The following is a 15,275-nucleotide window of genomic DNA, read 5'->3' as shown; positions in this document are numbered from 1 at the left end:
CCCCCAAAGGTGATTTTTTTTGGGAGGAGAGGTTGTCTTCTTTTCCCTTGTTAAGGCATAACCCTCCTACCCCATATTTATTAAAACTTTTATGATGGTATGTGATAGCACTTTTTCTTACAACATATACCAAATAAGGTAAGTAGAGTTTATATAGAGTATAATAGAATGGATAAACTGTCAAGTCTGAAAGCCAGGCTAAAGTCTCAGGGGTTTTACTGGTGAATTTGATTCCCTAGCTGTCCCTGGTGTGACTGGCACCAACTAGGGACATTGTGCTGAAGCTTAAAGTGACTTCTGGGATCTGTTAAAGGAGCTGGCTCCTGTTCACAAATGAGCAAACACGGTACTGGAACACACCTCCACTCCCTGTTTTTGGATTTGGTTGCTTTTCCTTGCTCCATCAGCCTCACCTTCCTTGTCTGAGAACTGCAGTTGGCCCAGTGCTTGGATGAAGAGAAAGCCAGGTGCTAGTTCTGTTCTGTTCATTCTTGCTTTGTTCTAAAGTGTTACTTTTGTTTAGTTCTGAGAAAGGATCTCTTTTTTTTTTCTTTTCTGTTTTTCTTCTTTCTTTTGCCAAGACAAGGTTTCTCTGTAGCTTTGGAGCCGAGCCTATCCACCACTGCCCGGCTTTGGGACTACTAGCTCTTGTAAACCAGGCTGGCCTCACACTCACAGAGATCTCCCTGCCCTCTGCCTCGTGAGTGCTGGGATTAAAAGCTCTGAGAAAGGATCTTAAGAGACCCAGGCTGACCTCAAACTCACTACATAGTCAAGGATGACTAAATTCTTTCTGTAGTAAAGGATGACTTTAATCTCCTGATCCTCCTGCCTCCACCTCGCAAGTCCTGGAATTATATAGACTTTCTCCACAATACCCAGGTTATGTGGTGTGGTAGTGTACGCATGCCTTTATTCCCCGCACTCAGGAGACGGGCAGGCAGATCTCTGTGAGTTCGAGACCACCAGCCTGGTCTACAGAGCTAGTTCCAGGACAGGCTCCAAAAGCCACAGAGAAACCCTGTCTTGAAAAATCAAAAAAAAAAAAAAAAAGGAAAAAAGAATCAAATGCTCCACCAACTATGTCACCAGCCCAGATTTTAGTTATTATTCAAACACAGGTGTAAATAAGTAATCCTCATTTAAGAGGTTAAATAAGTATCTCATTTAGGGCCTTGCATGAAACACAGTTGTCTGTAGAGTAATAGCTATAATTTGGGAAGATGTTTGAACTATTTAATTTTTCATTAAATTATTCCTTGGAAAGAGTAATGGACAGACTTGTGTTTTCTGATCATAAGAGTTATTTTGCCATGGAAAATTAATCTCATTCCTGGATTCTTTGTCTTAGTGATATTGGCTGTTTTGTCCATTTTCATTAGCTGAAATGAGCCACAAATGGAACTTTTCATTTTCTCTATTTACCTAGACCTTATGCACATATCCTCTCAGTTCCTGCTTCGGAAACCGCTTACCCTGGGCAGACGCAGTACCAGACACTGCAGCAATCTCAACCCTACGCTGTCTACCCTCAGGCAACCCAAACATACGGACTACCTCCTTTTGGTAAGATGGCTGTTGTGAGCAGTTCTTAGAAGAGTGTCTCATCATTCAGAAACGTGTCCCTCCTCAGAAAGCAAGCAAGGCTGACGAGGAAAGAGGAAGAAACGTTGTCCTTTATAGGTGCTCGCTCGTTAAGTGTGTGGTAGAAGTTGTGCTTACAGCTTTCCACAATTATTTGGTTACTCACCAAAACTTGCCTATTTCCAAGGTCTCTGAAACTTGGCCCCCTCTACTCCCTTCCACCCAAATGCTGAGGTTTGTGCTCAAATTCTTGTTATGCTAAGATCTCTGAGTCTAAGCTATGCTCCCCAAACTTTAGCTTATTGAAACAGAGTCTTGCTACATTGTTCAGGCTGGCCTTGAAGTTGCTGTGTAGCAAATGCTAGCTTGGAAATTTCAGTACTCCAATTTCAGCTTCTTGACTGCTGGGATTACAGGTGTGTGCCATCACGCCCAGCTAGAAGTTTGGGATCATTGGGAAACTGAGGGATCATCCTTGATTTGCCTTACTTACATAGGACATAGTACTATGCTAAGGTAAATGTGGTAAATATATTTTGAGGTGACTGATTTCTGCTAAAACCATGTAGTCTAAATATTCAGTTAGAATATGTCTCGTGTTTTTGTTTTATCATTGTTATTTTCTGTTTTTTGTTTTGGCTAGTTTCTCTCTTCCCTTCCCCTACTTCTCCTTCCCCAAATTGGTCAAATGTTCTGATGAACCAAAAGTGCTTTTAGAATGGATGGCATTTGAAGCCATGTGCTGAGGGAATTGTTTTTTTTTTTTAGTTTTATTTATCTTGGATATAAACTGTAAATCAAAATTATTTACTGGAAGTTAATTTGAGGTTGAGCATTTAATAATATCTGTGGCAAATTTTCTACACTGTATGTATAAATTGATAGATTTACAGTATGCATTATTGTTCCTCTGTTCTGGCCCCAGTTTTAAAATTTAGTATTAATTTAACTTAATATGTTAAAAGTTACGTTTTGGGAGGCTAGACAGATGGCCCAGTCGTTAAGAGTACTTATTGCTCTCGCCAAAGACCCAGGTTCAGTTTCCAGTAGTGACTGTTCCCAGCTTTCTGTGACTCCAGTTTTAGAGAATTCAGTTACCCTCTTCTAACCTCCTGAGGTACCAGGCATGCGTGTAGATGGACATATATGCAGCCAAAATATTCATATACATAAATAAATCTAAAAAGAATTTTTAGTAAAAAAAACAATGTCTTTGAGACTTCATTTAAACAAGATGAGTTTTTTTTGTTCTTGTTTTTATTCTTTTTAAATTGTCTAGAGAAGTTATTCCATAGATGCTGAGCATTTTAGTGTGCTTGCTTTTAGTTTCTCTGCTCCTAATTCTGCTGGCTCATTTGGCCAGTGTCTTGTGTTACTGACAGCTGTCTAACTTTTAGGCTTCTTAGCATTCTCTGGCTCCTTGGTAAATGCTAAAAAGAATTGCTGGTATTTGTGTGCTTTTTGTTTTGCGTGCTGGAGATCTGTCAGTAACCTTTTTCATCCTACACAGGCACTCTACCTCAGTCCACAGCCTGTTTTATTTTCTCTTGGTTTTCGAGACAGTGTTCTATAGCCTCTAATTCTTTTTTCTTTTCTTTTTTCTTTTTTTTTTTTTTTTGGTTTTTTTGATAGTGCTTGAAAATATAGGTATGTATCACTATATTATATATAGCTCCTAGATGGTAATAATCCATAACAAGGTCTCTCTATATCTCCTTAAGCTCGGTGATCCTCTTGCTGCAGATTTCCCTGGTATATACCACCAGATGTGTGTGGTTATTTCTTTCCTTTATAAAAACAATGATTTGAAAAGACCTATTTATTTATGTTTTTACGTCTGTGGGTGTATTGTCATCATGTACATCTGCGTACCAGAAGAGGGCGGAAGACTCCATGGCGCTTCAGGTACAGATGGTTGTGAGCCTACCTGCAGGTGCTGGGAAGTGAACTCAGGACCTCTGGAAGAGCAGTCAGTGCTCTTAACTGCCAAGCTACCTCTCCAGGCCTGTGGTTATTTGTTACTGCATATATTAAGCTAAAGTTTTCTCTTTCTTTCTTTCTTTCTTTCTTTCTTTCTTTCTTTCTTTCTTTCTTTCTTTCTTTCTTTCTTTCTTTCTTTCTTTCTTTCTTTCTTTCTTTCTTTCGGTTTTTTGAGACAGGGTTTCTCTGTAGCTTTGGAGCCTGTCCTGGAACTAGCTCTTGTAGACCAGGCTGGCCTCAAACTCACAGAGATCCGCCTGCCTCTGCCTCCCAAGTGCTGGGATTAAAGGCATGCGCCACCACCGCCCGGCTAAGCTAAAGTTTTCTCTGATGGCTCATTATAGGCTATCAGTTGTACAGTAATTATTTTCATACTTCTTCCCCTTCATTCTCTTTGAAATTTATGGTTAGTAAGCCCAAGCTCTATTTACACACTGAATTGTTGATCCCATCTGTTGTTGAATAATAAAGATTCTTTTACCCCAAATTCAGTTTAATAAAACACCTCACTGCCAGGCAGTCATGGTGCACGTCTTTATTTGGGAGGCAGAGGCAGGCGGATCTTTGTGTGTTCAAGGCCAGCCTGGTTAACAGAACGAGTTCTAGGACAGCTAGAGCTACACAGAGAAACCCTATCCCTGTTTACCATATCCCTGAGATCAGGCACATACTGAAATCATGCCTAGATTGTTACATGGGCTCTGGAATGCAAACTTGGGTCCTCATGGTTGATTAGCACAGAACTCTTAACCACTGAGCCATCTCTCTTTGCCTCTACCTGTCCGTCTGTCTGTCTTATCTATCTATCTATCTATCTATCTATCTATCTATCTATCTATCTATCTATCTATCTATCTATCTATCTATCTGTTTTTATTGTTTTTACTGAGCTATACACATTCCTCTCTGCTCCACTCCCTTCCTCCCCTTTCCTTCTCTATCCTCTCCCATGACTCCAACTCTCCCAATTTACTCAGGAGATTTTGTCTTTTTCTCCTGTGTAGATCCATGTATATCTCTCTTAGGTAGGATTCTTTTTGTTGCCTAGGTTCTGGGGTTGTGGGCTGTAGGCTGATTTTTCTTTTTCTTTTTTTTTTTTAATGTCCAAATCTAAAAGCCATGTATAAGTGAGTACATATTATATTTGTCTTTCTGTGTCTTAGTTATCTCACTCAGTATGGTTTTTTTTTTTTTCTCGATCCATCCATTTGCCTGCAAATTTCAAGATGTCATTATTTTTTTTACTGCATTGTAGTACTCCATTGTGTAAATGTACCACATTTTCTTTATCCATTCTTCGGTTGAGGGGAAAAACCCTAAACTAATGAATAAATTTTCATTATAATTATATTTTTAAATGTTTGTTGTAGCTGGGCATGATGCCACACGCCTTTAATCCCAGCTCTCATGCCAGCCTGGTCTGTAGAGTGAGTTCCAGGACAGCCAGGACTACACTGAAGAACAAATAAACAAACAAAAATAGTCACTGTATCATGCAAAATATGTTCGAATAGGACTTCACATTGTTGTCTCATTCAATGCTAAAGTAGATCTTATGGTAAGTAGTAATACTGTCCCCTTTCAGCAGCTAAAGTCATAAAATTAGTAAAAGTATAGGTTTAGATTTATTTAAGCCTTGGTCTGATAAATTCTTCTAAATTTTGATCTTTATTAAAAAGATGGTCTCAGAGTTCAGCTTGAAATCAAAGTGTCCTCTTTTAAAAATATGGGAAAAAAAGTAAAAGAAATCTAGAAAAATTGCTAGGGGTAGTCTGTACTCATATCTTTCTTGAGCTATAGAAAGTTGGGTGTTGTGATAGGAAAGGGGTTTGGAGCCCTGTGTCTGGTGGACTGAGAAGTGAGTGAGGCTCACACAGAGTGGTCAGAGCCAGCACTAATCTGCTTATTTTGAAAGAACTTTGATGTGAGGTAGAAAACTTAGTGATGCGTATTAAGAGTTCATTCCAGTTCCAGAATCAGATTCAGTTCTAGAAATTTATTGAGTGGAACTAATTAGAGGTACAAAAATTTGTTAACAGAGATACTCATTACAGCATTACTTATAGTAGTAAGAACTTAGAAAAAAGCCAGGCGGTGGTGGAGCATGTCTTTAATCTGAGCACTTGTAAGGCAGAGGCGGGTGGATCTCTGTGTGTTCAAGACCAGCCTGGTCTACAAAGTGAGTTCCAGGACAGCCAGAGCTACAAAGAGAAACCCTGTCTCAAAAAAACCAAAAAGAGAAAAGCATTTGTTAAATTGCAGTTGTCCATATAATGGAAAACTCAGTAGCCATTATAATTTATGGTCTTTTAAATTGTTTTTTAAGTCGATTTGTTTTATTTTTATGAGTAAATATTTTGTCTGCTTGTGTGTGTGTGTGCCACATGCTTGGTACCTGTGGTGGTCAGAAGAGAATATCAGATCCCTGGTGGAGTCACAGATGGTTGTGAGCCATCACGTGGATGCTGGGAACTAATCCTGGGTCATCCGCAAGAGCAACAAGTGCTCTTAACTGTGAGGCCACCTCTCCAGCCACAATTTGATAGGGGGTAGAAGTATGTGTGTATACCTAAGTATACTGCCTATAGAGGCCAGAGGTGTTAGATGCCCTGAAACTCAAATACATAGGCAGCTGTGAGCTGCCCAACCGGGATGCTCAAAAGCAAACTCAGGTCCTCTGCAAGAGTAACACGTTTTCTTTACCACTGAACTGTCTCTCTAGCCCCCATAATTTATATTCTTAAAACATCTATGGCTATTGGGATTGTAAATTTGCATAGCCATTGTGGAACTTTTTCAAAAAAGAACCCACATATGGCCCAGCTGTACCACTTTGGTTTCTGTCTGAAGAACACTACCTCAGCTCCCACAGGGCTACCTGAATATCCGTTTTTATTACTTCACTGTTCACAGTACTCAGGAAATGGAATCAGTCGTAGTGTCCATCAGTAGGACTGCAGCCAGGTGTGGTGGCACACAGAAATAGAGGCAGGAAGGTTAAGAATTGAAGGTCTAAAACAACAAAAACAAACTGAAAACCCAGAAAAATAAAGTCATGACATGTACAGAAAAATGTCTGAAGTTGGAAGTCATTATGTTAAGCAAAACAAGCCAAACTCAGATCTACACCAGTGTTGTCTTGGTGTGTGGAACCTCACTTTAAATTGTGTATAAGCAGGGAGGGATCTTGTAAGCATAAAGTCTTGAAGGGAGGGGAAAGAGAAGGTGAATGGAGTAGGTGCGGTGAGAAAGCAGCAGGAGGGTCTGCTGAGCAAGGCCAAGAGCGTAGGCTGTGGGGCGGTGAGTCAGCACCAGACACGACACAGACATGACAGTGCCATAACGGAACCCGTGATTTTATATGCTAACTGAAAAAGTAACTTTGAAAACCTACACATGCGCACACACAAAAACTTGAGGTTTTAAGTATGATAGTGCACAGGTGTAATCCATCCCTTGGGAGGCAGAGGCAGGACATAAGTTCAAGACCAGCTTGGCTCTAAAAAAGTGAGACCCTGGCTCAAAATCACAAGTTAGTGAAGGAATGAGGGAATGCCGGTAAGGTGGTAGAGCAGCAGCCTGCTGACAAGGGGATGGCCCGAGTTTGTGTCCTGGATCCCACACCGTAGAAGAAGAGAGGCTGTCCTCTGGTGTCGGGTATGCTCATGAGCACACTCTAAATAAAGAAACAAACTATGGTTTGCTTTCCTCATTGGCTTTGTCAATAGTCCTATAGAATTGAGCTATTTGGTCATACTACTTAATATAAGGCATTCTGGACAGGATGCTTTTAAAGGAATATATTTTCATGTCTAAAGGACAGGAGCTACAGTGATGCTAGAGGCAGTTTTTGTATTGTCTTTCATTCCTCCTTTCCTTATAAAAAAAATTATGAGCCGGGTGGTGGTGGCGCATGCCTATAATCCCAGCACTCTGGAGGCAGAGGCAGGCGGATCTCTGTGAGTTCGAGACCAGCCTGGTCTACAAGAGCTAGTTCCAGGACAGGCTCCAAAGCTACAGAGAAACCCTGTCTCGAGAAACAAAAAAACAAAAACAAAAACAAAAAAAAAAAAAACAATAAAAATAAAATAGTGGCTTGGAGGGTGGGTGGTTCAGTGGGAAAGATTACTTGTTTCTCATGCATGGGGATCTGAGCTCAGATCCCAAGCTCCCATGTAAAAAGCCAAGTATGGCAGCGTGTGTGCCTATAACCCAAGCACTAGTGGGTGGCAGACAGAGACAGGAGGATCACTAGGGCCTGCTGGCCATCAACTAGCTCTGTAATGAGAGACCCTGTTTCAAAGAGAAATGCAGAGAGATAGGACACCCTGAGAGATGTAATTCTTCTGCAACCCAGAAGTTTGGATGGTAGAATTTTATGTAACTTTTTTTACAAGTTCCATTTCAAGATGTTTTTGTTTTTTGAGATAATATGTTGCCATGAAGAATAGGCTGGCCTTGAACTCACAATCCACCTGTATCAACCTGCTGAGCACTAAAATTATAGGCATGTACCATATATATGTTGCACCAAAAATAACCAGCTAAGTTATATTTTTCGGGTTTTTTTTTTTTTTTGAGATGGTCTTATATAGCTGAGGATAGCCTTAAAGTTGCTATATAGCAAGGAATGACTTTGATCCTCCTGCCTTTGCTTCTTGTGTGCTGGGGTTATAGACATGCACCACCATGCCCACTTTATGTGGTGGAATTGAAACTAAAGCTTTTACATATACTAAACAAGACCACCTCTGGGGCCGATGTAGTATTGTTAATCTCTTCTTAAAAGCAGGCATGTCTTCCTAATCTGTAAAACAAAGTTTATAGAGCAATCTCAGTTTAAGAAAATGAATTTCTCCTCATACACTGACATCCGTCTTCTGCTCAATTGCTCCTGTTGAGCATACTACTCCAGCTGTTGAGATACTACTGTTGGGGTTTTAGTAAAGGTTTTGTTCCCGTGACCCCCATCCTCTAATTCTTTGAGAATATATTTGCTTGTGGTATAAGTGGGATAATCAGTAATTTCCTCCTACAGGCAAGATTGTTTAAGATTTCGACTTTAGACACCAAGAAAAAGAAAAAAAGTAAAAATTTAAAAAATTAAAAAAAAAAAGATTTTGACTTTAAACCTATCAGCTGGTATTTAAAGCATAGCCATGTTCTTCGGCCCGTGTGTTGTTTGTAATTGGTCCACTTTATCTGATTCAGGTGCACTGTGGCCAGGTATGAAACCTGAAAGTGGTTTAATTCAGACTCCATCTCCAAGTCAACACAGTGTTCTTACCTGCACTACAGGGTTAACCACAAGCCAGCCAAGCCCAGCTCACTATTCTTTTCCCATTCAAGGTAAATAGGCATGGTTGTGTGTGTGTTATTTCATTTTTATCATTGTTTTTTATTTTTAATATGCCTGTATATCCAAACAGACTGGATGATACAGGAGCACTGTCTTCTAAAGTAAAGGAGCGGCATGCGTTCGTGCATGCTTTTTGTGTTAGGCAATCCTGAGCCAGAAGTGTGGTTTATCAGTAGCTTAGACTTTGAATGTGAGCTGCTTAATAGAAGTGAAGCCTTCTCTTTTGCATGCTGGTATCCAGAAGGCTCCTCTTGACTTTGTTCTAGTCTGGTCTCAGTGGCGTCTTCACACGTAAGTTGGCGACTCCTTGAGTTGGGATTTGGCAGACTTCTATGTGACTTGTAGTGGAATGTGCCATGTGGACTGCTTTTCTGCTGGTGGCTTTGTGACACCCACCCCCTACTCCTTCTTGCAAAAAGATTAGCAGGCTGAGGGTGCAAGTTGTGGTGGAGTGCTTGCCTGGCATGTGTGAGGCACTGAAGAAAAAAGAAAAGTTGATTTTCATTTTTAATCAGGGTGAAACTTAAATCTTAAGCAACTTTACTTTCCTGGGTTCTTTGAAAAGGGTTGAATTTTATAATCAAGATAAGTAGGCAAAAGGGCAGTGTGATGTTTAATTGCCTACTCTCCCGAATCCATTGATGTAGAGTGGAAAGCGTTGTTCATGTGTCTGACTTCTCATCTGTCTCCATGCTTCTATTATTGTTGTTTGCTTTTTTATAGCTTTTTACATTTCATTCTTTATAAAATAGACTCTATGTTGGGCAGTGGTGGCGCAGGCCTTTAATCTCAGCATTTGGGAGGCAGAGGCAGGCGGATCTCTGAGTTAGAGGCCAGCCTGGTCTACAGAATGATTTCCAGGACGGGCTCCAAAAAGCTACAGAAAAACTCTGTCTCAAGAAACAAAACAAAACAAAACAAAACAAAAAGAAAAAAGAATAAAAAATAGACTCTACAGAGATGAGTGCAGACACCAAAAAGCTGTAGATAGGAACCTTGCTGATGGGAAAGACTTGTAATTTTAACTGTTTTCTGTTCATTGATTTTGGTATTGTTTGATTCTATAGGAAGAGCTCTAGGCCACTTTATTCTTTGTTCTGGGTTGTTGTTTTTTTGAAGATTTAATTTTTGTGTGTATTTATGCATGTGTATGAAGGTGCCCATGTGGAGCTTACAGAGACCAGAAGATAACCTGGAGCTGGAGTTATATGCGGTTGTGAGCTGCCCATCATGGGTGCTAGGAGCAGAACTCAGGTGCAGTGGACAAGCAGTGAGTGCTCCTGACCACTGAGCCATCACTTCTGCCCCTACTTTGTTCTGAAGACCTAGGTCTAAGTTACCTTTACCTCCAGTTTTCAAGAATCCCCACTCTTACATTTCATCCTTTCTTTGTCCCCGCCTCCCTGTTTTCTTTCTTTTTAACAGGAGCCAACCAGGAGGAGCAAAGCTTAAGGACATGACCGGGCTCGCCTTGAACCGGGGCGTAGTAAAAGAGCCTCCTAGGCCAGCCTTTTGTGGCCATCTGGGAGCAGCATACGCCACCATTTCTGACTTTGATTTTCTCTTTACTGTTTTCTAAGTTAATAGGCTTTTGGAATCAACAGTGAGGTAATCAGGTCCCTCTTAGGGTATACATAGGTCATGAAGGAAGAGAAGGAGGAATAAGGGTTCTCTTCCTGCTGGGGTACAAATCTCCACTCTTCTGTAGTTGTGTCTTGAATTTAACACTCACTTTTCTTCCCTGGAAAATAAGTGGCATCAACTAGGGAGTGAAGCTGGAAGTCATTACTGTCACAGGTCATGAAAGTATCTGTTGAATTTCATTAACTGCTGTTCTAACCTGTCATGTGCCTTTGACTCTGCTAACTGGTTTCCTTCAGTTTTTGGTTAGTAGTAACTGCTAGTGTTTAGTAGGCTAGGTGTTCTCATGTCATCTTCACAACCCTGTAAGTACTAGTAACCCCGCTTTTCAGATAGGAAACCTGAAGCACAGAGAATCTAAGTAATGATTTGTAATCACCAAGTAACTAATTAAGTCAGAACAGAGGTAGAACGTTCTACTTCTAAAGTGTGAGTGTAATATGTCATTCAGGGTTGAAATCATGTTGTCAGTATCAACTCTCCCATATTTGAGGAACTGCATTAACAAATATCTAAAACTTTATTTTTCCTCCATTTATTATTTGTTAACACACTGACATAAAGTAGAAATTTTAATGCATCAAGTTTTTCATTTTTACTATTTAATCTGAAGAAAGAGTTTTAGGAAAACATTTGGCTAAAATGATGTATGGGCCTTATCTGTGGGTTGAAGTGTGGCGTCTTCATAATTAGCACCTCTCCTCTGCTTTCTCTTTCCTCAGCACACACACATCTGATGTCTTTAGACTCATTTTGTTGATAATACCCATTAATTAGTCTTTGACCAGGAGTTTTCCTTTCTTTAACAGACTTTTTTTAAAAAAAGATTTATTTGTTTACATACATGAATGTTTTGTCTACATGTCTGTGTATGTATCAGTGCATACCTAATGCCAGCAAAGGTCAGAAGAGGGTATTGGGTCCCCTCGAACTGGTGGTACGGGTTGTGAGTCATGATGTGGGTGTTGGGAATAGACCCCTGATTATCTGCAAGAATAGCAAGTGCTTGGGGCTGGAGAGGTGGCTCAGCGGTTAAGAGCATTACCTGCTCTTCCAAAGGTCCTGAGTTCAATTCCCAGCAACCACTTGGTGGCTCACAACCATCTGTAATGCGGTCTGGTGCCCTCTTCTGGCCTGCAGGCATACATGCAGACAAAATATTGTGTACATGTCTCCTTTGTTCCTGTAGACTTTATAATCTCTCAGGCTTCTCTGGGTTTTTTTTTTTTTAATTTAATTTTCAAGACAGGGTTTCACCGTAGTTTTTGGTTCCTGTCCTGGAACTAGCTCTTGTAGACCAGACTGGCCTGAACTCACAGAGATCCGCCTGCCTCTGCCTCCCAAGTGCTGGGATTAAAGGCGTGCGCCACCACCGCCCAGCTTTCTCTGGGTTTTGATGACCCAGGTGGCTGTGGGGATACCGCTCTATTAGAAGTTATTTGCGTTTTAGTAAAAGCTTAACTGGAGTTTCTGGTTTTTCAAAGGGTCACAGGTAAAATGTCACATGTCACATGTGCATTCTGTCCATATTTCTTATTATTCTGATCACCTGGCTGAAGGAATGTCCCACTGTAAAGTTACCTTTTAAATTGTTTTTGCTGTATGTGTGTGTCTATCTGTCTTTAGCCCTGGCTGACCTTGAATTCCTGACTCTCAAGATTATAGGTAGGAGCCACTCTACCTGGACTAGAAGTTATATCCACATTTAAAGGTTTACTGCCCCTCATTTATGGCCATTCATTTTTTTCCCCATCAGCTTTTATTTACTGATCATTTGTGTGCAAACAGGTGACATGCTTTAAAATAGAAGAGTGAGTAAAAACCAGATCCTTTTTAAGATAGGGTCTTTCTGTATAGTTTAGGTTGACCTTAAACTTGCATCTAAAATTTTCTAGCCTGCTGGGATGTAGGGTAAAACTACAGAAGTGAACCACCATGCCTGACCTTGCACAAGCTTTTTTAAAATGAGAGAGAGGGAGAAATAAGAATATGCATATGGAGGAAAGAGAACAACGTTCAGGAGTTGGTTTCCTCATCCATTATGGGTTCCAGGGATTAAATTGAGGTCACCAGGCTTATATAGATCACTGACCCTGCGCACACTTCTGTGTGCCATTAGCCCTTGAGGGAGTATCACTTCATTATGACCGTGGTTTTCTCATCACAGCTCTGCATGCTGGCTGTGTTGAGCTGACCTAATAGAACTTGGTTCTTAGATGCTTTGTCTTTGAATAATTATCAACAACATTGTCGAAATAGGTGAGGACCTAATGTAAGCAGCAGGCCATTGTAGGGATCGGACAGCTTTCCTATGCATAAAAACAGGAGCTGATATTTGAGTTTTATTTGGTTCGCTAAGTTTGTACTTTGTTTCATATTTCATTGTTGCTCTTTATTGCTTTTATATTGTTTATTGAGACCGTGTGTGTGTGTGTGTGTGTGTGTGTGTGTGTGTGTAGGATGTTTAGTACTCTTTTTTTTATTCCTAACTTTTAGTCATAGTTATATATAGGGCAAAGCATGTAGTGATTATGTACATTTTTAGGTAAATTAACTTGGGTTCAGTGATAGTTATAAGAACCTAAAATGTGCTGCTTATATTTTTAGGTTGATGTGTATTAAATTTCTTTTATTGTTGCTTTTGGGGGCTTGGCTCTCATGTGTCCCACACTGGTGAATATGAATTAAATTCACTGTGGATATGAGGCTGGCCTTGAATTGATCCTTCTTCCTCCACTTGCCAAATGTCACGTGTTTGATTACTTTATTTCTGAAACTACTTTGCCAGAATACCTTTCTCCCATGTGTATAATGGCCAGTGTATAATGTGTATAATTGAGCCTGGTCTCCAAGTGTTAGTGAAGCTGGGCAGGGGGAAAAAAGAAGAATGGGCCACATCCTGAGGAAAGGGAAGTGCCTGCTGGGAGAGGTAAGGAAGCGCTCTTCTCTCCTACTGGAAGTCACTTTTGTTCAGGCCTGCCTAGGATAATATGTTATGCCAGGCTTTTTCTTTTTGGGCCACTAACCAGCTCCCAAATCATGACATTGAGATTTAGTAGTTATGAATGCTCAGCCTGACTTAGGCTTGTTTTCTGGCTAGCTTTAATTTCTTAACTTAAACAGTTTCTCTTTATCTACCTTTTGCTTGGGACTTTTTACCTTTCTTTCCTTCTGTATGTTTGTCTGGCAGATGTCTGGCTTCTGGCCCCAGGCATGTCCCTCTCTTCCTTGTTCTTCTCTCTAGATTTCTCCTCTAGATTCCTCTTCTTATTTGTTCTCTCTGCCTGCCAACCCTGCCTATCCCTCTCTCTGCCTAGCCCTTGGCTTTTCAGCTATTTATTAGACCAATCATATGCTTTAGGCAGGCAAAGAGAAACAAATGTAACACACCTTTACTCAGTTAAAGTAATATTCTGCAGCATAAACAAATGTAATGCTTCTTTACATAGTTAATGTTCCACAACATTATGTTGCTTACAGAACCTGGAAACTTTCAGAATGTCTTTTTCCACAAAATGATTAAAATTGCTTAGGAGTCATCTATCCTGTATACTGTTGTTTGATGCTGCCTCTTAGGAAAATGGATTAAGCCATAACAGAGAAGAAAGTGACTGTTGATGAGAAACAAATACCATGTATGTTATTAAATGCCTTTCATTTAGTTGTGTTTAGGGAAGGAGTCCTTTAAAAGCCCTTTAACTGTCCTGGGGCAGAGTACTGCAGACTGTCAGTGACTCTGAGCAGAGAGCACCAGCTGAGGCACGGGAAGTCCAGGGGACTACCAACCACTGGGTTTGTCAGCACTGTAGGCCCATATTTCTACATGGTAAGGCAGCCAGGCTCTCAAGCCGTAGTTGCACCTGAGGTGGTCACATAGCTTTCCAGACAGGCTGTTGCTACCCTGACAAAGGGTCGGGATGTTGTTCTGCTTCTTTGTAATTTGGAGGACGCCTGGGATAGAGATGATAATTCAGGCCTACGTGTCAGAGCAGGCACACAGAGAGGAGACAGGGAGAAGTGACAAAATGGGCATAGAAAGGTGTGGTCAAAGGTGTGGACGTGACTAAAGCCATTCACCTGGTTACCTAGGAAACAGAATGCTAATGAATATACATTTTGGTATAAAGGCTGTAAAATAAATGAGGAATTTTCAAGATGTAAACTCAGGATTTTATGAGGATCACTATAAAAATCTCCCTCCTGATAAAGCCATGTGAGTTCTGTCTTTATTCCCGTGCCTCCACGGCCGCTCCAGTGAGCTAGTTTATGATGGGGCTGGCATCAGACCCCGAGACAACACCTCTGAACATTGTCTAAACTCTTCTCTGACCAAGCTCTTCAGCTAGCTGAGCTTTCGGCAGGAGCAGTGGCTGTTCTTGTCTAGACAGAGCTTTCAGGAGAGGAACCTGGTTCTAGTCTGGCCTGCGTTTTTCCTGCTGTGTTTTCTCCCATTCTGTCCCTAGTGGAGGTTTTTGTACTGGATTCACCAGAGGACTTTGTCACTGATCAGTTTGGTTCTGGTGGTGAGCACTTTGGGTGTGGATGACTGCAGTAGGAACAGTGTCTCTGCTTATGATGGGAAGAGTTCAGAACTGGTGCTTCATAATACTGTCTACCCTATCTACCTGGGTACTCTGTGGTATCTGCCAGCCACTGAAGTCTGGGTTAGAACCTGATGGGTGCCAGGCAGTAGTGGTGCACGTTTGTTTTT

The 15,275-nt window shown here is 40.9% G+C and overlaps 1 protein-coding gene across 2 annotated transcripts in view; it reads left to right on the top strand.

Annotated features, from left to right (window-relative positions):
* The window catches only part of Eya3 (EYA transcriptional coactivator and phosphatase 3), an 80,676-nt gene that overhangs the window by 31,037 nt on the left and 34,364 nt on the right, over positions 1–15,275 (top strand). Inside the window, exons 6-7 of one of the 2 annotated variants that reach the window (XM_050150336.1) lie at positions 1,430–1,566; positions 8,776–8,913. In XM_050150336.1, coding sequence (XP_050006293.1) covers positions 1,430–1,566; positions 8,776–8,913 — 275 coding nt within the window. The remainder of the gene's footprint in view (positions 1–1,429; positions 1,567–8,775; positions 8,914–15,275) is intronic. The other variant, XM_050150337.1, reaches the window with a different exon arrangement.

This window comes from Alexandromys fortis, unplaced genomic scaffold, assembly GCF_014885135.2.
Source record: "Alexandromys fortis isolate MF-2015 unplaced genomic scaffold, M_Fortis_MF-2015_v1.1 scaffold_26, whole genome shotgun sequence".
Classification (NCBI taxonomy): Eukaryota; Metazoa; Chordata; class Mammalia; order Rodentia; family Cricetidae; genus Alexandromys; species Alexandromys fortis.
This window is presented reverse-complemented; position numbering and strand designations above follow the sequence as displayed.